Here is a 22,500-nt window from a genome sequence, read left to right on the forward strand (position 1 = left end):
AATAAAATCTTCCAAGGGAGCTGCTACTCGGCCTGTCAATCAAAGTCTTGCGGCGTCCTTTGGTCCAAATCCGCTTTGACTCAACCCACCTTGTCCTCCCCCCCCCCCCCCCCCCCTCCCCCCCAGGTGACGTTCACCAAGCGGAAGTTTGGCCTGATGAAGAAGGCGTACGAGCTGAGCGTGCTGTGCGACTGCGAGATCGCCCTCATCATCTTCAACCACTCCAACAAGCTCTTCCAGTACGCCAGCACCGACATGGACAAGGTCCTCCTCAAGTACACCGAGTACAACGAGCCCCACGAGAGCCGGACCAACGCCGACATCATCGAGGTAAAAGCCTCTGTTTGATTGCCCGGAGCGCCGAAGAGAGGAAGTCGCTGGTCCTGTCCGTCTTTGTAAACGGTCCGACACGGACTATCGACATTTTGTCAAGAGATATTTTAGGGGTGTCCCGGCACAACTTTTTAACCTCAGATACGACTCCGATGCAATATCTGCGGGAATCATACACACTTGTATTGATTTGTAGTGTGGAATATTAGAAAAGGTTGGATGGAGTACATTTATTTTGCCGACCTATTTATTATTAACCCTCTCATTGGCCTATTGCAGTCATCTAGTCTGTTGCAGCTCTTAAGTTATGCTAATGAGTTGTCAAGTTGAATGATGCGGACACGTTTGTTACTGGATACTTTGTAATACGTTTCTGCCTTGGAGACTTTGTATGTGTAAGTACCCTCAAGTTTTTTGCAACACTTAAAGACCACAATAATCCATCAAGTTATGCTCTTAAATCGTCAAGTTGAATGATGCGGACACGTTTGTTACTGGTTACTTTCTAATACGTTTCTGCCTTGGAGACTTTGTATGTGTAAGTTCCCTCAAGTTTTTTGCAACACTTAAAGACCACAATAATCCATTAAGTTATGCTCATGAGTTGTCAAGTTGAATAATGCGGACACGTTTGTTACTGGATACTTTCTAATACATTTCTGCCTTGGAGACTTTGTATGTGTAAGTACCCTCAAGTTTTTTGCAACACTTAAAGACCACAATAATCCATTAAATTAAGCTCTTAAATTGTCAAGTTGAATGATGCGGACACGTTTGTTACTTGATACTTTGTAATACAATTCTGCCTTGGAGACTTTGTATGTGTAAGTACCCTCAAGTTTTTTGCAACACTTAAAGACCACAATAGTCCATTAAGTTATGCTCGTGAGTTGTCAAGTTGAATAATGCGGACACGTTTGTTACTGGATACTTTCTAATACATTTCTGCCTTGGAGACTTTGTATGTGTAAGTACCCTCAAGTTTTTTGCAACACTTAAAGACCACAATAATCCATCAAGTTATGCTCTTAAATCGTCAAGTTGAATGATGCGGACACGTTTGTTACTGGTTACTTTCTAATACGTTTCTGCCTTGGAGACTTTGTATGTGTAAGTACCCTCAAGTTTTTTGCAACACTTAAAGACCACAATAGTCCATTAAGTTATGCTCGTGAGTTGTCAAGTTGAATAATGCGGACACGTTTGTTACTGGATACTTTCTAATACATTTCTGCCTTGGAGACTTTGTATGTGTAAGTACCCTCAAGTTTTTTGCAACACTTAAAGACCACAATAATCCATTAAGTTATGCTCATGAGTTGTCAAGTTGAATAATGCGGACACGTTTGTTACTGGATACTTTCTAATTCATTTCTGCCTTGGAGACTTTGTATGTGTAAGTACCCTCAAGTTTTTTGCAACACTTAAAGACCACAATAATCCATTAAATTAAGCTCTTAAATTGTCAAGTTGAATGATGCGGACACGTTTGTTACTTGATACTTTCTAATACAATTCTGCCTTGGAGACTTTGTATGTGTAAGTACCCTCAAGTTTTTTGCAACACTTAAAGACCACAATAGTCCATTAAGTTATGCTCGTGAGTTGTCAAGTTGAATAATGCGGACACGTTTGTTACTGGATACTTTCTAATACATTTGTGCCTTGGAGACTTTGTATGTGTAAGTACCCTCAAGTTTTTTGCAACACTTAAAGACCACAATAGTCCATTAAGTTATGCTCGTGAGTTGTCAAGTTGAATAATGCGGACACGTTTGTTACTGGATACTTTCTAATACATTTCTGCCTTGGAGACTTTGTATGTGTAAGTACCCTCAAGTTTTTTTGCAACACTTAAAGACCACAATTATCCATTAAATTAAGCTCTTAGATTGTCAAGTTGAATGATGCCGACACGTTTGTTACTGGATACTTTGTAATACGTTTCTGCCTTGGAGACTTTGTATGTGTAAGTACCCTCAAGTTTTTTGCAACACTTAAAGACCACAATAACCCATTAAGTTATGCTCTTGAGTTGTCAAGTTGAATGATGCGGACACGTTTGTTACTGGATACTTTCTAATACGTTTCTGCCTTGGAGACTTTGTATGTGTAAGTACCCTCAAGTTTTTTGCAACACTTGAAGGCCACAATAGTCCATTAAGTTATGATCATGAGTTGTCAAGTTGAATGATGCGGACACGTTTGTTACTGGATACTTTCTAATACGTTTCTGCCTTGGAGACTTTGTATGTGTAAGTACCCTCAAGTTTTTTGCAACACTTAAAGCCCACAACAGTCCATTAAATTAAGCTCTTAAGTTGTCAAGTTGAATGATGCGGACACGTTTGTTACTGGATACTTTCTAATACGTTTCTGCCTTGGAGACTTTGGATGTGTAAGTACCCTCAGGTGTTTTGCAACACTTAAAGACCACAATAATCCATTAAATTAAGCTCTTAAATTGTCAAGTTGAATGATGCGGACACGTTTGTTACTGAATACTTTCTAATACGTTTCTGCCTTGGAGACTTTGTATGTGTAAGTACCCTCAAGTTTTTTGCAACACTTAAAGACCACAATAATCCGTTAAATTATGCTCATGAGTTGTCAAGTTGAATGATGCGGACACGTTTGTTACTGGATACTTTCTAATACGTTTCTGCCTTGGAGACTTTGGATGTGTAAGTACCCTCAAGTGTTTTGCAACACTTAAAGCCCACAATAGTCCATTAAGTTATGCTCGTGAGTTGTCAAGTTGAATGATGCGGACACGTTTGTTACTGGATACTTTCTAATACGTTCTGCCTTGGAAACTTTGTATGTGTAAGTACCCTCAAGTTTTTTGCAACACTTAAAGACCACAATAATCCTCTTAGTTATGCTCTTAAGTTGTCAAGTTGAATGATGCAGACACGTTTGTTACCGGATACTTTGTAATACGTTTCTGCCTTGGAGACTTTGTATGTGTAAGTACCCTCAAGTTTTTTGTAACACTTAAAGACCACAATAATCCATTAAATTATGCTCCTAAAATGTCAAGTTGAATGATGCGGACATGTTTGTTACTGGATACTTTCTAATACGTTTCTGCCTTGGAGACTTTGTATGTGTAAGTACCCTCAAGTTTTTTACAACACTTAAGGACCACAATAGTCCATTAAGTTATGCTCGTGAGTTGTCAAGTTGAATGATGCGGACACGTTTGTTACTGGATACTTTCTAATACGTTTCTGCCTTGGAGACTTTGTATGTGTAAGTACCCTCCAATTTTTTGAAACTCAAAGACCACAATAATCCATCAAGTTATGCTCTTAAATTGTCAAGTAGAATGATGCGGACACGTTTGTTACTGGATACTTTCTAATACGTTTCTGCCTTGGAGACTTTGTATGTGTAAGTACCCTCAAGTTTTTTGCAACACTTAAAGACCACAATAATCCTCTTAGTTATGCTCTTAAGTTGTCAAGTTGAATGATGCAGACACGTTTGTTACTGGATACTTTCTAATACGTTTCTGCCTTGGAGACTTTGTATGTGTAAGTACCCTCAGGTGTTTTGCAACACTTAAAGACCACAATAATCCATTAAATTAAGCTCTTAAATTGTCAAGTTGAATGATGCGGACACGTTTGTTACTGAATACTTTCTAATACGTTTCTGCCTTGGAGACTTTGTATGTGTAAGTACCCTCAAGTTTTTTGCAACACTTAAAGACCACAATAATCCATTAAATTATGCTCTTAAATTGTCAAGTTGAATGATGCGGACACGTTTGTTACTGGATACTTTCTAATACGTTTCTGCCTTGGACACTTTGTATGTGTAAGTACCCTCACGTTTTTTGCAACACTTAAAGACCACAATACTCCATTAAGTTATGCTCGTGAGTTGTCAAGTTGAATAATGCGGACACGTTTGTTACTGGATACTTTCTAATACATTTCTGCCTTGGAGACTTTGTATGTGTAAGTACCCTCAAGTTTTTTGCAACACTTAAAGACCACAATAATCCATTAAATTAAGCTCTTAAATTGTCAAGTTGAATGATGCCGACACGTTTGTTACTGGATACTTTGTAATACGTTTCTGCCTTGGAGACTTTGTATGTGTAAGTACCCTCAAGTTTTTTGCAACACTTAAAGACCACAATAATCCATTAAGTTATGCTCTTAAGTTGTCAAGTTGAATGATGCCGACACGTTTGTTACTGGATACTTTGTAATACGTTTCTGCCTTGGAGACTTTGTATGTGTAAGTACCCTCAAGTTTTTTGCAACACTTAAAGACCACAATAATCCGTTAAATTATGCTCTTAAATTGTCAAGTTGAATGATGCGGACACGTTTGTTACTGGATACTTTCTAATACGTTTCTGCCTTGGAGACTTTGGATGTGTAAGTACCCTCAAGTGTTTTGCAACACTTAAAGCCCACAATAGTCCATTAAGTTATGCTCGTGAGTTGTCAAGTTGAAGGATGCGGACAAGTTTGTTACTGGATATTTTCTATTACCTTTATGCCTTGGATACTTTGTATGTGTAAGTACCCTCAAGTGTTTTGCAACACTTAAAGACCACAATAACCCATTAAGTTATGCTCTTGAGTTGTCAAGTTGAATGATGCGGACACGTTTGTTACTGGATACTTTCTAATACGTTTCTGCCTTGGAGACTTTGTATGTGTAAGTACCCTCAAGTTTTTTGCAACACTTGAAGGCCACAATAGTCCATTAAGTTATGCTCATGAGTTGTCAAGTTGAATGATGCGGACACGTTTGTTACTGGATACTTTCTAATACGTTTCTGCCTTGGAGACTTTGTATGTGTAAGTACCCTCAAGTTTTTTGCAACACTTAAAGCCCACAACAGTCCATTAAATTAAGCTCTTAAGTTGTCAAGTTGAATGATGCGGACACGTTTGTTACTGAATACTTTCAAATACGTTTCTGCCTTGGAGACTTTGTATGTGTAAGTACCCTCAAGTTTTTTGCAACACTTAAAGACCACAATAATCCATCAAGTTATGGTCTTAAATTGTCAAGGTGAATGATGCGGACACGTTTGTTACTGGATACTTTGTAATACGTTTCTGCCTTGGAGACTTTGTATGTGTAAGTACCCTCAAGTTTTTTGCAACACTTAAAGACCACAATAATCCGTTAAATTATGCTCTTAAATTGTCAAGTTGAATGATGCGGACACGTTTGTTACTGGATACTTTCTAATACGTTTCTGCCTTGGAGACTTTGGATGTGTAAGTACCCTCAAGTGTTTTGCAACACTTAAAGCCCACAATAGTCCATTAAGTTATGCTCGTGAGTTGTCAAGTTGAATGATGCGGACACGTTTGTTACTGGATACTTTCTAATACGTTCTGCCTTGGAAACTTTGTATGTGTAAGTACCCTCAAGTTTTTTGCAACACTTAAAGACCACAATAATCCGTTAAATTATGCTCTTAAATTGTCAAGTTGAATGATGCGGACACGTTTGTTACTGGATACTTTCTAATACGTTTCTGCCTTGGAAACTTTGGATGTGTAAGTACCCTCAAGTGTTTTGCAACACTTAAAGCCCACAATAGTCCATTAAGTTATGCTCGTGAGTTGTCAAGTTGAATGATGCGGACACGTTTGTTACTGGATACTTTCTAATACGTTTCTGCCTTGGAGACTTTGTATGTATAAGTACCCTCCAGTTTTTTGAAACTCAAAGACCACAATAATCCATCAAGTTATGCTCTTAAGTTGTCAAGTAGAATGATGCGGACACGTTTGTTACTGGATACTTTGTAATACGTTTCTGCCTTGGAGACTTTGTATGTGTAAGTACCCTCAAGTTTTTTGCAACACTTAAAGACCACAATAATCTATTAAATTATGCTCTTAAATTGTCAAGTTGAATGATGCGGACACGTTTGTTACTGGATACTTTCTAGTACGTTTCTGCCTTGGAGACTTTGTATGTGTAAGTACCCTCCAGTTTTTTGCAACACTTAAAGACCACAGTAATCTATTAAGTTATGCTCTTAAGTTGTCAACTTGAATGATGCGGACACGTTTGTTACTGTATATTTTCTAATACGTTTATGCCTTGGAGACTTTGTATGTGTAAGTAATATGCAACTATAATTATTTGATACTTGTTTATATATTGACAAATGTGCTGCTTTAGACTGCAATATTGTTTGATTGCGAATGGCTAGCTGGTGTGCTATTGTGTGCTTAGCTGTTGTGTAGCTGCTACCTCCTAGTACCCTACAGCCTAGCATGTTTACCTTTTGTAACTGACTAAAATACAAGAAAAGACCAACCTTGTACAGGTGCTGCAGGGCTGATTGTATCAGAGCGCTTGTATCGGACATTTTTTTAGCTGATATCGGATCGATATCAATACCAAATCGGAGGAAAATGGTTGGTATGACAACACTGACCTATTTATTATTAACCCTCTGATTGACCTGATGCAGTCATCAAGTTTTTTGCATCACTTAAAGCCCATTAAGTTATGCTCGTGAGTTGTCAAGTTGAATGATGCGGACACGTTTGTTACTGGATACTTTCTAATACGTTTCTGCCTTGGAGACTTTGTATGTGTAAGTAATATGCAACTATAATTATTTGATACTTGTTTATACATTGACAAATGTGCTGCTTGAGACTGCAATATTGTTTGATTGAGAATGGCTAGCTGGTGTGCTATTGTGTGCGTAGCTGTTGTGTAGCTGCTAGCTCCTAGTAGCCTATACAGCCGAGCATGTTTACCTTTTTAACTGACTAAAATACAAGAAATGACCAACCTTGTACACGTGCTGCAGGGCAGGGCTGCTTGTATCAGAGCGCTTGTATCGGACATTTTTTTTGCTGATATCGGACCGATATCAATACCAAATCGGAGGAAAATGGTTGGTATGAGAACACTGACTTATTTATTATCAACCCTCTGATTGGCCTATTGCAGTTATCAAGTTTGTTGCATCACTTACAGGCCACAATAATCCATTAAATTATGCTCATAAGTTGTCAAGGTGAATTATGCGGACACGTTTGTTACTGGATTTTTTTTTTTATACGTTTCTGCCTTGGAGACTTTGTATGTGTAAGTAATATGCAACTGTGATTATTTGATACTTGTTTATATATTGACAAATGTGCTGCTTTCGATTGCAATATTGTTTAATTGCGAATGGCTAGCTGCTATTGTATGCTTAGCTGTTGTGTAGCTGCTAGCTCCTAGTTGCCTACAGCAAAAGAAATAATGCATAAACGTTGTATTGACAAGTAGATCTGAAGTTGATCTAGAGATTTAAGGTAAAAAAAAAACTATATGTTGTTTTTGAAAATGAAAAACATCAAAATGGCCCCCAAATGCTTTGAATTTCCAGTGCGTGGCCCTCAGTGTAATAAGTTTGGACCCCCCTGGTGTGCAGCCTCCTCTTGCTGGATTGCTGACCTGGCATCGCAAACCTTCAGGCGGAACAATAGTTTTGTGTTTGGCCTTTTCACAAGGTGTTACGCGGAAAGTCTTCAAAGCACTTCCCAGGTGCTAGTTCAAGCTGAGGACACCTACTGTAAGGCACCCGTGTCAAAATCAAGGCCCAGGGGCCAGATATGGCCCGCCACATCATTTTATATGGCCCCCCGAAAGCCTGCCGCTTATATTCGTCGATTCCCCTTTTTCTGTTTTAATTGTATTATTTCATTATTTATTTTACAATATTAACTTCCTATCACATCATTATCAGTACAGTGGAACCTCGATTCACAAACGCCTCTATTTGTGTCTTTTTGGTTTGCAAACGTTTACATCAATGCCAAATATGCCTCATTCATTCATTCATTCATTCATTCATTCATTCATTGTGTGTGCTGGTGGAAGCATAGACATCTTATAAGTAGACGCAGCATTGAGCGCTACTGGCGCTGGCGAGACGCGGGCCGCCATCTTGGAGTGGTGATCCGCTCCACTCAATTCATTTGGCAGGAGCAATGAACTGTCAGCGCATTTCATTCATCTTACCTCACTGAATACCACTGATTTTCACGCGTTTTTTTGTCATACGTGTAGCTATGATAAAGGACACATGTTTTATTATTCATAGTTTGCTTAAAGGCCTACTGAAAGCCACTACTACCGACCACTCAGTCTGATAGTTTATATATCAATGATGAAATCTTGACATTGAAACACATGCCAATACGGCCGGGTTAACTTATAAAGTGCAATTTTAAAATTCCCGCCACACTTCCGGTTGAAAAACTCCTTTGGATATGATTTATGCGCGTGACGTCACAAAATCCATTGAAGTGGTTGGACCCTATCGAACCCGATACAGAAACCTCTTGTTTTCTTCGACAAAATTCTACAGTATTCTGGACATCTGTGTTGGTGAATCTTTTGCAATTTATTTAATGAACAATGGAGACTGCAAAGAAGAACGTTGTAGGTGGGATCGATCGGTGTATTAGCGGCTAAGTACAATACTTACAGCAACACAACAAGGACTACTTACTACGCCTAGCCGATGCTTGCCGCCGAACCCACGGATGAAGTCCTTCGTCGCGCCGTCGATCGCTGGAATGCAGGTGAGCACGGGTGTTGATGGGAAGATGAGGGCTGGCTGGCGTAGGTGGAGCGCTAATGTTTTTATCATAGTTCTGTGAGGTCCAGTTGCTAAGTTGCTAAATTAGCCTTAGCGTCGTTAGCAACAGCGTTGTTTAGCCTTACCAGGCTGAGAATTTTTAACCGTGTAGTTACATGTCCATGGTTTAATAGTATTGTTGATCTTCTGTCTATCCTTCCAGTCAGGGGTTTATTTCTTTTGTTTCTATCTTCATTTGAGAACGATGCTATCACGTTAGCTCAGTAGCTAAGTGTGTCACCGATGTATTGTCGTGGAGATAAAAGTCACTTTAAATGTCCATTTCGCGTGCTCGACTCTCATTTTCAAGAGGATATAGTATCCGAGGTGGTTTAAAATACAAATCTGTGATCCACAATAGAAAAAGGAGAGAGTGTGGAATCCAATGAGCCAGCTTGTACCTAAGTTACGGTCAGAGCGAAAAAAGATACGTCCATCACTGCCTCTCCAGTCCTTCACTGTAACGTTCCTCATCTACGAATCTTTCATCCTCGCTCAATTTAATGGGGTAATCGTCACTTTCTCGGTCCGAATCTCTCTCGCTCCATTGTAAACAACGGGGAATTGTGAGGAATACTAGCTCCTGTGACGTCACGCTACTTCCGGTACCGGCAAGGCTTTTCTTATCAGCGAGCAAAAGTTGCGAACTTTAACGTCGATTTTCTTTACTAAATCCTTTCAGCAAAAATATGGCAATATCGCGAAATGATCAAGTATGACACATAGAATGGATCTGCTATTCCAGTTTAAATAAAAAAAAATCATTTCAGTAGGCCTTTAACAGTAATATAATATTCTTATATGCTATAAGTCAGTGGTCCCCAACCTTTTTGTAGCTGCGGACCGGTCAACGCTTGAAAATGTGTCCCACGGACCGGTGGTGGGGGGGGGGGAGTGTATTTAAAAAAAAAAAATTAAAAAAATTTTTTTTATTTTTTTTTTACATAAATAAATACAATCATGTGTGCTTACGGACTGTATCCCTGCAGACTGTATTGATCTATATTGATATATAATGTATATATATTGTGTTTTTTATGTTGATTTCATAAAAAAAAAAAAAAAATTAAATAATAATTATTATTATTTTTTTATTTTTATTTTTAATTTCTTGTGCGGCCCGGTACCGGTCCGCGGACCGATTGGTACCGGGCCGCGGCCCGGTGGTTGGGGACCACTGCTATAAGTGACCAGACGTCCGAGATCAAAATTGGGAATATAATCCCAGAGAAGGGGGGAAAAAACGGTCAGCTGTTTTTAAATTGAAGAAACAATATGATTAGGTTATATATACATGCTACATAAACAATGTATGAATACATTAGATATCTATATATCTTAGACTGTATCTCTGTTGCTGCAGCAGCAGAGTTTATTCTGTATTGACACTTTGTATTGATATTTTCTATTACATTCTTCCCTTAAATGATCATGTTTACAGTGATTATTTTATATGTATTTTTTATGTATGTCGCTTTGGATAAAAGCGTCTGCCAAACACTGAAACATAAACATATATAAACACCTGAAAGTCTTTATATCAGCTAAAACCACCAATCTGTTTCACTGGATTCAGAATAAAACCAAATTCTGTTTTACCCAACAATGTTAGTATTTGAATATTGTTACTTGAAGACTTATTCCTGGTTACAATTATACTGTTGAGAAAGTATTGTCTTATACTTTGCCTAAAATGAGAATGCATCATAATCAGTGGCGGCTGGTGAATTTAATTTTAGGTGGGGCTGAAAGTTTGTAAACCAAACCCCCATATATTAACCCCCCACCTAACCATTCATGTTAAATCTTACTCGTGAAAAGTAATCCCCCGATTCCTATTTTCAACAGTCCGCTCATTAGAGCAGGAAAACGCTGAACACCATCTTTGTTTTCTACCTGTCAACTGTCAGTTTAGGCTCCTCATCACCACTTCAAGATGGCGGCTGAATTTCTCGCGTCACAGCAGCCAATGCTGCGTCTACTGATAAGATGTCTATGGATGGAAGCCCCATAAGGGCTGCCATTTTGATGACATCACTTCCTGTACACGCGGGCACTGCATCCTGAGGCCGTTTCATACATGCATATATATATATATATATATATATATATATATATATATATATATATATATATATATATATATATATATATATATATATATATATATATATATATATATATATATTTATATATGTATGTATGTATGTATGTATGTATATGTATATATGTATATGTATATGTATATATGTATACATATATGTATATGTATGTATGTATGTATATGTATATATGTATACATATATGTATATGTATATATGTATACGTATATGTATACGTATATGTATATATGTATATGTATATGTATATATGTATACGTATATGTATATATGTATACGTATATATATGTATATATATATATATGTATATATATATATATATATGTATATATATATATATATATATATATATATATATATATATATATATATATATATATATATATATATATATATGTATATACGTATATATACATATATATATATATATATATATATATATATATACCTACATATATATATGTATATATACGTATATACATATATATATATATATATATATATATATACCTACATATATATGTATATATACGTATATATACATATATATATATATATATATATATATATATATATATGTATATGTATATACGTATATATACATATATATATAATATATATATATATATATATATATATATATATATATATATATATATATATATATATGTATATACGTATATATACATATATATATGTATATATGTTGGTTATTTATGCCTCATATAACGTACACTTATTTAGCCTGTTGTTCACTATTCTTTATTTATTTTAAATTGTCTTTCAAATGTCTATTCTTGGTGTTGGCTTTTATCAAATACATTTCCCCCCAAAAATGCGACCTATACTCCAGTGTGACTTATATATGTTTTTTTCCTTCTTTATTATGCATTTTTTGGCCGGTGCGACTTATGCTCCGAAAAATACGGAATATGCATTATGGCCGTCCTCGAAGAAAAATCCTTGACTTAGCCGCACCGTTTCACGAACCGCAGGGTGCAAAGCGGAGGAAAAAAAGTAGCGGCTTATAGTCGGGAATTTACGATAACACGTGGCCCTCTGAGGGACAGCCATAACTGCGACGTGGCCCTGGGTGAGAAGGAGTTTGACACCTGCTTTAATTAAGGTGTGACATCACTGGGAGTTCCCTCTTTGCAAACACGTTTTGTGGCTACAACCGGAACGACTCCATTGTTGTTGTGGTCCCCAGCAACAGTAGGAGCGGTTGTAGGTGTGTGCAGGTTTTGGTGTCTGCATTAACCACCAAGGGACTCCTCCAAGCATGGAGTTCAAAGGTGGAACCATTATCCCAAATATCCTGGATAAGGATTCGGGGGAGAAGCAAGCACCGGTTGATTGACGAAGTGATTGATTGTGAGTGTGTGAGGTCACGCTACCGGAACACGCAAACATGTTCCGGGCTCCTGATTCACTCGAGCACGCTCTTATTTTTTTTTGCTCCCATCCTGCCCTTTCGCTCTGTCTCACTGTGTCAGCAGTAAAGCTTTCTGTAGGCTGTATCTCCAGCTGCAGATGGCTCTTAAGTGTGTGTGTGTGTGTGTGTGTGTGTGTGTGTGTGTGTGTGTGTGTGTGTGTGTGTGTGTGTGTGTGTGTGTGTGTGTGTGTGTGTGTGTGTGTGTGTGTGTGTGTGTGTGTGTGTGTGTGTGTGTGTGTGTGTGTGTGTGTGTGTGTTCTTGTATTTCTGCCCTTCTTGAGACATCGACAAGGAAAAGTATCTTCCATGTGAGGAGGTGTGAACAAGTGATGACATAAATCATGGTCCCAATAACATTGCATCTAATAGAGAATGTCTCATTAGCACCCCTGGTGGTGACATCCATCAACATGAGGGTGGTCCCAAAAAGGAGGGATTTTTCACATTGACTGTGTGTCGCTTTTAAAAGTGCTCCCCCTCTGGTCAACATATGAAACAACAAGTGTGTGTAGGAAATTGAAATGTGCCACCTTTGCACAAAAATGGTCACTGTTTTACAAGAACAACAAAAAAATTGGCAATATTGTGATAAAAGTCAGAATTTTATACCACAAATGTCACCATTTTGCATGAAAAAGTCATAATTTTACTTTAAAAAGTCATAATTTTACATTAATAAGTCATAATTTTACGAGAAAATATTGCAATATCACAGAAACAGAAAGAATATGAGAAATTGTTCCCAATTTTCTAAGAAAAAAGTCGACACATTGTGAGAAAAAGACTGCTTTTAGTAAAAAAAATTAAAATTTGTTGTGATGAGTTGGAATTTCACAAGAAAAAGGTCACAATTTCACAAGAAAAACTTAGACTTTTGGCAGTATTATAATAAAAGTCGTCATGTTACTCGACGCAAGTCAAAATTCTACAAGAAAAACTGAACATTTGTGCAATATTAGGATAAAAGTTGGAATTTTCAATCAATCAATCAATCAATGTTTATTCATATAGCCCTAAATCACAAGTGTCTCAAAGGGCTGTACAAGCCACAACGACATCCTCGGTACAGAGCCCACATACGGGCAAGGAAAACTCACCCCAGTGGGACGTCAATGTGAATGACTATGAGAAACCTTGGAGAGGACCGCATATGTGGGTAACCCCCCCCCCCCCCCCTCTAGGGGAGACCGAAAGCAATGGATGTCGAGTGGGTCTGACATAATATTGTGAAAGTCCAACACATCAGCGAAAGTCCAGTCCATGGTGGGGCCAGCAGGAACCATCCCGAGCGGAGACGGGTCAGCAGCGTAGAGATGTCCCCATCCGATGAACAGGCTAGCGGTCCACCCCGGAGCAGAGTAGAAAAGAAAAGAAAAGAAACGGCAGATCAACTGGTCTAAAAAGGGAGTCTATTTAAAGGCTAGAGTATACAAATGAGTTTTAAGATGAGACTTAAATGCTTCTACTGAGGTAGCATCTCTAACTTTTACCAGGAGGGCATTCCATAATATTGGAGCCCGAATAGAAATCGCTCTATAGCCCGCAGACTTTTTTTGGGCTCTGGGAATCACTAATAAGCCGGAGTTCTTTGAACGCAGATTTCTTGCCGGGACATATGGTACAATACAATCGGCAAGATAGGCAGGAGCTTGACCGTGTAGTATTTTATACGTAAGTAGTAAAACCTTAAAGTTGCATCTTAGGTGCACAGGAAGCCAGTGCAGGTGAGCCAGTATAGGCGTAATATGATCAAACTTTCTTGTTTTTGTCAAAAGTCTAGCAGCCGCATTGTGTACCATCTGTAATCTTTTAATGCTAGACATAGGGAGGCCCGAAAATAAAACGTTACAGTAATCGAGACGAGATGTAACGAACGCATGGATAATGATCTCAGCATCGCTTGTGGACAAAATGGAACGAATTTTAGCGATATTACGGAGATGAAAGAAGGCCGTTTTAGTAACACTCTTAATGTGTGACTCAAACGAGAGAGTTGGGTCGAAGATAATACCCAGATTCTTTACCAAGTCTCCTTGTTTAATTGTTTGGTTGTCAAATGTTAAGGTGGTATTATTAAATAGATGTCGGTGTTGAGCAGGACCGATAATCAGCATTTCCGTTTTCTTAGCGTTGAGTTGCAAAAAGTTAGCGGACATCCATTGTTTAATTTCATTAAGACACGCCTCCAGCTGACTACAATCCGGCGTGTTGGTCAGCTTTAGGGGCATGTAGAGTTGAGTGTCATCAGCATAACAGTGAAAGCTAACACCGTATTTGCGTATGATGTCACCTAGCGGCAGCATGTAAATACTAAAGAGTGCAGGGCCAAGAACCGAACCCTGGGGAACTCCGCACGTTACCTTAACATAGTCCGAGGTCACATTGTTATGGGAGACACACTGCATCCTGTCAGTAAGATAAGAGTTAAACCAAGACAAGGCTAAGTCTGACATCCCAATACGCGTTTTGATACGCTCTAATAAAATATTATGATCAACAGTATCGAAAGCGGCGCTAAGATCAAGAAGCAGCAACATAGATGATGCATCAGAATCCATCGTTAGCAATAGATCATTAGTCATTTTTGCGAGGGCTGTCTCCGTAGAGTGATTACTCAATAACAGTCGCAATTTTACAAGAAGAAGCTTAAAATGTTGGCAATTTTGTGAAAAGAGTCGAAATTTTACTCGACAAAAGTCACATTCTTATAAGAAAACTTTCACATTTTGGCAATATTATAATAATAATCGGAAGTTTACTTGGCAAAATGATGACAAAAGTCATTTTGCATGAAAAAGTCATAATTTTACATGAAAAAGTCATAATTTTACATTAGAAAGTCATAATTTTGCGAGAAAATATTGCAATATTACAGAAACAGAAAGAATATGGGAAATTGTTCCCAATTTTCTAAGAAAAAAGTCGACACATTGTGAGAAAAAGACTGCTTTTTGTAAAAAAAAAAAAAAATTGTTGTGATGAGTTGGAATTTCACAAGAAAAAGGTCACAATTTCACAAGAAAAACGTAGACTTTTGGCAGTATTATAATAAAAGTCGTCATGTTACTCGACGCAAGTCAAAATTCTACAAGAAAAACTGAACATTTGTGCAATATTAGGATAAAAGTTGGAATTTTACTCAATAACAGTCGCAATTTTACAAGAAGAAGCTTAAAACGTTGGCAATTTTGTGAAAAGAGTCGAAATTTTACTCGACAAAAGTCACATTCTTATAAGAAAACTTTCACATTTTGGCAATATTATAATAATAATCGGAAGTTTACTTGGCAAAATGATGACAAAAGTCGTGACTTTACTCAAAAAATGTCACTGTTTTACAAGAACGACAACATTGGCAATATTGGGATAAAAGTCATAATTTTATATGACAAATGTCACCATTTTGCATGAAAAAGTCATAATTTTACATGAAAAAGTCATAATTTTACATTAAAAAGTCATAATTTTACGAGAAAATATTGCAATATTACAGAAACAGAAAGAATATGAGAAGTTGTTCCCAATTTTATAGGAAAAAAAGTCGACACATTGTGAGAAAAAGACTGCTTTTAGTAAATAAATAAAAAATTGTTGCGATGAGTTGGAATTTCACAAGAAAAAGGTCACAATTTCACAAGAAAAACTTAGACTTTTGGCAGTATTATAATAAAAGTCGTCATGTTACTCGACGCAAATCAAAATTCTACAAGAAAAACTGAACATTTGTGCAATATTAGGATAAAAGTTGGAATTTTACTCAATAACAGTCGCAGTTTTACAAGAAAAAGCTTAAAATGTTGGCAATTTTGTGAAAAGAGTCATAATTTTACTCGGCAAAAGTCACATTCTTATAAGAAAACTTTCAAATTTTGGCAATATTATAATAATAATCGGAAGTTTACTTGGCAAAATGATGACAAAAGTCGTGATTTTACTCAAAAAATGTCACTGTTTTACAAGAACGACAACATTGGCAATATTGTGATAAAAGTCATAATTTTATATGACAAATGTCACCATTTTGCATGAAAAAGTCATAATTTTACATGAAAAAGTCATAATTTTACATTAAAAAGTCATAATTTTACGAGAAAATATTGCAATATTACAGAAACAGAAAGAATATGAGAAATTGTTCCCAATTTTCTAAGAAAAAAGTCGACACATTGTGAGAAAAAGACTGCTTTTAGTTAAAAAAAAAAAAATTTGTTATGATGAGTTGAAATTTTAGAAGAAAAAGGTCACAATTTCACAAGAAAAACGTAGACTTTTGGCAGTATCATAATAAAAGTCGTCATGTTACTCGACGCAAGTCAAAATTCTGCAAGAAAAACTGAACATTTGTGCAATATTAGGATAAAAGTTGGAATTTTACTCAATAACAGTCGCAATTTTACAAGAAGAAGCTTAAAATGTTGGCAATTTTGTGAAAAGAGTCGTAATTTTACTCGACAAAGTCACATTCTTATAAGAAAACTTTCACATTTTGGCAATATTATAATAATAATCGGAAGTTTACTTGGCAAAATGATGACAAAAGTCGTGATTTTACTCAAAAAATGTCACTGTTTTACAAGAACAACAACAACATTGGCAATATTGTGATAAAAGTCAGAATTGTATATGACAAATGTCAAAATTTTGCATCAAAAAGTAATAATCTTACATTAAAAAAAAGTCATAATTTTACGAGAAAATCCGGTCCGAGATGCTGATTAAATGGATTTTACAGGGAAAAATTTGAAATAAAAAAATCTGCACTTTTTTCGCGGAATTTTGCATATCACTCACAATCCTCATGTAAGATGAGAACACACTTTTTTCTTGGTTTTATGCTTTCTAAAGCCAAAATTAATTAAATAAATAAAATATACAAATATGTATGTAGAATAGAATAGAAAGTACTTTATTGATCCCTGGGGAAAATTCAGTAGAGAGACATACTGTAATAACTTGATGTAAAGCATGAAAATTAAAAACCAATTACAAAATTTTTTTTTTTTTTACTAAAAGCAGTCTTTTTCTCACAATTTGTCGACTTTTTCTTAGAAAATTGGGAACAATTTCTCATGTTCTTTCTGTTCCTGTAATATTGCAATATTTTCTCGTAAAATGATTACTTGTTTATGTAAAATTATTACTTTTTTATGTAAAATTATTACTTTTTTATTGTAAAATCTTTCATGCAAAATGGTGACATTTGTCATATAAAATTCTGACTTTTATCACAATATTGCCAATGTTGTTGTTGTTCTTGTAAAACAGTGACATTTTTTGAGTAAAATGACGACTTTTGTCATCATTTTGCCAAGTAAAATTCAGATTATTATTATGATATTGCCAACATTTGAAATTTTTCTTCTAAAATTGCGACTTTTGTCGAGTAAAATTACGACTCTTTTCGCAAAATTGCCGAAATTTTTAGCTTTTTCTTGTAAAATTGCGACTGTTATTGAGTAAAATTCCAACTTTTATCATAATATTGCACAAATGTTCAGTTTTTCTTGTCAAATTTAGACTTGCGTCAAGTAAAATGACGACTTTTATTATAATACTGCCAAAATTCTACGTTTTTCTTGTGAAATTGTGACCTTTTTCTTGTGAAATTCCAACTCATCACAACAAGCTTCTTTTATATTTGCATAGTATGTATATATTATTAATCACTTTTTTCTTATAAAATTGGGAAAAAATTCTCATATTCTTTCTGTTTCTGTAATATTGCAATATTTTCTCGTAAAATTATTACTTTTCCATGTAAAATTGTTACTTTTTAATGCAAAATGGTGACATTTGTCATAAAAGTCTGACTTATATCACAATATTGCCAATGTTGTTGTTGTTCTTGTAAAACAGTGACATTTTTTGAGTAAAATGACGACTTTTGTCATCATTTTGCCAAGTAAAATTCCGATTATTATTATGATATTGCCAACATTTAAAAGTTTTCTTCTAAAATTGCGACTTTTGTCGAGTAAAATTACGACTCTTTTCGCAAAATTGCAGAAATTTTTAGCTTTTTCTTGTAAAATTGCGACTGTTATTGAGTAAAATTCCAACTTTTATCATAATATTGCACAAATGTTCAGTTTTTCTTGTCAAATTTAGACTTGCGTCAAGTAAAATGACGACTTTTATTATAATACTGCCAAAATTCTATGTTTTTCTTGTGAAATTGTGACCTTTTTCTTGTGAAATTGCAACTCATCACAGCTTCTTTTATATTTGCATAGTATGTATATATTATTAATCACTTTTTTCTTATAAAATTGGGAAAAAATTCTCATATTCTTTCTGTTTCTGTAATATTGCAATATTTTCTCGTAAAATTATTACTTTTCCATGTAAAATTGTTACTTTTTAATGCAAAATGGTGACATTTGTCATAAAAGTCTGACTTATATCACAATATTGCCAATGTTGTTATTGTTCTTGTAAAACAGTGACATTTTTTGAGTAAAATGACGACTTTTGTCATCATTTTGCTAAGTAAAATTCCGATTATTATTATAATATTGCCAACATTTGAAAGTTTTCTTCTAAAATTGTGACTTTTGTCGCGTAAAATTACGACTCTTTTCGCAAAATTGCCCAAATTTTTAGCTTTTTCTTGTAAAATTGCGACTGTTATTGAGTAAAATTCCAACTTTTATCATAATATTGCACAAATGTTCAGTTTTTCTTGTCAAGTTTAGACTTGCGTCAAGTAAAATGACGACTTTTATTATAATACTGCCAAAATTCTACGTTTTTCTTGTGAAATTGTGACCTTTTTCTTGTGAAATTCCAACTCATCACAACAAGCTTCTTTTATATTTGCATAGTATGTATATATTATTAATCACTTTTTTCTTATAAAATTGGGAAAAAATTCTCATATTCTTTCTGTTTCTGTAATATTGCAATATTTTCTCGTAAAATTATTACTTTTCCATGTAAAATTGTTACTTTTTAATGCAAAATGGTGACATTTGTCATAAAAGTCTGACTTATATCACAATATTGCCAATGTTGTTGTTGTTCTTGTAAAACAGTGACATTTTTTGAGTAAAATGACGACTTTTGTCATCATTTTGCTAAGTAAAATTCCGATTATTATTATAATATTGCCAACATTTGAAAGTTTTCTTCTAAAATTGTGACTTTTGTCGCGTAAAATTACGACTCTTTTCGCAAAATTGCCCAAATTTTTAGCTTTTTCTTGTAAAATTGCGACTGTTATTGAGTAAAATTCCAACTTTTATCATAATATTGCACAAATGTTCAGTTTTTCTCGTCAAGTTTAGACTTGCGTCAAGTAAAATGACGACTTTTATTATAATACTGCCAAAATTGTACGTTTTTTTGGTGAAATTGTGACCTTCTTCTTGTGAAATTCCAACTCATCACAACAAGCTTCTTTTATATTTGCATAGTATGTATATATTATTAATGTTGTAAATACACATCTTTATATATCTAGAAAGGCTGGTCCTAAAGAGGTAGGCTTTTTTTCTCACGTCTCAGGAATGTAACACGTACAAGAATGTGTGTGTGTGTGTGTGTGTGTGTGTGTGTGTGTGTGTGTGTGTGTGTGTGTGTGTGTGTGTGTGTGTGTGTGTGTGTGTGTGTGTGTGTGTGTGTGTGTGTGTGTGTGTGTGTGTGTGTGTGTGTGTGTGTGTCGCAGGGCGTTGGGCAGCTCCAGGCCACATCAGCTCAAGCTTCACCGGACCTGTTTGTGTGCGTACATGTGTTTGTGTTGTGTGTCGCTCCGTCTCTTTCTTCCTCTTTATGTTCGTTTGTGTGTGTGTGTGTGTGTGTGTGTGTGTGTGTGTGTGTGTGTGTGTGTGTGTGTGTGTGTGTGTGTGTGTGTGTGTGTGTGTGTGTGTGTGTGTGTGTGTGCGTGTGTTGCGAGTGCACAAGTCAGCCTCTCTCTCTCCAGTTTGCACGCTCCTCTTAGGCCCCAGAGAGTGTCTCATACAATATTCAGTCCTGGTGTGCGTCTCGCTCGTGTGTTTGTGTGCATCCTTACACGGGAGCCTCCCTCCCCGATGGATGCCGGATTGCTGCTGCTGCCGCCGCACCCCGTCCATACACACACACACACACCTTGTCACCCGCCCTCTCCGCCAGCTGCCAGGCATGAAGTAACTTTCTCCAGCGGTTGTCCTCGGTTGTCCCCTCCAGATGTGCGGCGGCCACTGGCCTCCTCGTTAAGCGGGTGTTAGAGTCGCCCGGCCCCTCGTTCATTAATCCTGCATGCCGGCTTTTTTTGCTATCTGATCATTTCCCGAGGGGGAGCACTTTTAAAAGCGACACACAGTCGATGTGAAAAATCCCTCCTTTTTGGGACCACCCTCATGTTGATAGATGTCACCACCAGGGGTGCTAATGAGACATTCTCTATTAGATGCAATGTTATTGGGACCATGATTTATGTCATCACTTGTTCACACCTCCTCATATGGAAGATACTTTTCCTTCTTGATGTCTCACGAAGGCTAGAAATACAAGAACACACACACACACACACACATGTATTTTATACCTTCTTGAGACCTCCGGGAAAAAAAATGCCTCCCTCTTTAGGACCAGCCTTTCTAGATATATAAAGATGTGTATTTACAACATTAATAACATATACATACTATGCAAATATAAAAAAGCTTGTTGTGATGAGTTGGAATTTCACAAGAAAAAGGTCTCAATTTCACAAGAAAAACGTCGAATTTTGGCAGTATTATAATAAAAGTCGTCATGTTACTCGACGCAAGTCAAACTTCTACAAGAAAAACTGAACATTCGTGCAATATTGTGACCAAAGTTGGAATTTTTACTCTTTAACAGTCGCAATTTTACAAGGAAAAGCTTAACATTTTGGCAATTTTGTGAAAAAAGTCGTAATTTTGCTCGACAAAAGTCACAATTTTATAAGAAAACTTTCAAAATTGGGCAATATAATAATGATCAGAATTTTACTTGGCAAAATGATGACAAAAGTCGTGATTTTACTCAAAAAATTGTCACTGTTTTACAAAAACAACAAAAAAATTGGCAATATTGTGATAAAAGTCAGAATTTTATACGACAAATGTCACCATTTTGCATGAAAAAGTCATAATTTTACATTAAAAAGTCATAATTTTACGAGGAAAATATTGCAATATTACAGAAACAGAAAGAATATGAGAAATTGTTCCCAATTTTCTAAGAAAAAAGTCGACACATTGTGAGAAAAAGACTGCTTTTAGTAAAAAAAAAAAATGTGTTGTGATGAGTTGGAATTTCACAAGAAAAAGGTCTCAATTTCACAAGAAAAACGTCGAATTTTGGCAGTATTATAATAAAAGTCGTCATGTTACTCGAAGCAAGTCAAACTTCTACAAGAAAAACTGAACATACGTGCAATATTGTGACAAAAGTTGGAATTTTTACTCATTAACAGTCGCAATTTTACAAGGAAAAGCTTAACATTTTGGCAATTTTATGAAAAAAGTCGTAATTTTGCTCGACAAAAGTCACAATTTTATAAGAAAACTTTCAAAATTGGGCAATATAATAATGATCAGAATTTTACTTGGCAAAATGATGACAAAAGTCGTGATTTTACTAAAAAAATTGTCACTGTTTTACAAGAACAACAAAAAAATTGGCAATATTGTGATAAAAGTCAGAATTTTATATGACAAATGTCACCATTTTGCATGAAAAAGTCATAATTTTACATTAAAAAGTCATAATTTTACATTAAAAAGTCATAATTTTACGAGGAAAATATTGCAATATTACAGAAACAGAAAGAATATGAGAAATTGTTCCCAATTTTCTAAGAAAAAAGTCGACACATTGTGAGAAAAAGACTGCTTTTATTTAAAAAAAATTTTTTTGTTGTGATGAGTTGGAATTTCACAAGAAAAAGGTCACAATTTCACAAGAAAAGCGTAGACTTTTGGCAGTATTATAATAAAAGTCGTCATGTTACTCGACGCAAG

The 22,500-nt window shown here is 35.8% G+C and overlaps 1 protein-coding gene across 4 annotated transcripts in view; it reads left to right on the forward strand.

Annotated features, from left to right (window-relative positions):
- The window catches only part of mef2d (myocyte enhancer factor 2d), a 296,690-nt gene that overhangs the window by 181,212 nt on the left and 92,978 nt on the right, over positions 1-22,500 (forward strand). For all 4 annotated transcript variants that reach the window (XM_062062583.1, XM_062062585.1, XM_062062584.1 and 1 more), the window contains exon 3: positions 127-330. In XM_062062583.1, the coding sequence (XP_061918567.1) occupies positions 127-330 (204 nt within the window). The remainder of the gene's footprint in view (positions 1-126; positions 331-22,500) is intronic.

Source organism: Entelurus aequoreus, linkage group LG11 (genome assembly GCF_033978785.1).
Source record: "Entelurus aequoreus isolate RoL-2023_Sb linkage group LG11, RoL_Eaeq_v1.1, whole genome shotgun sequence".
Taxonomy (NCBI): Eukaryota; Metazoa; Chordata; class Actinopteri; order Syngnathiformes; family Syngnathidae; genus Entelurus; species Entelurus aequoreus.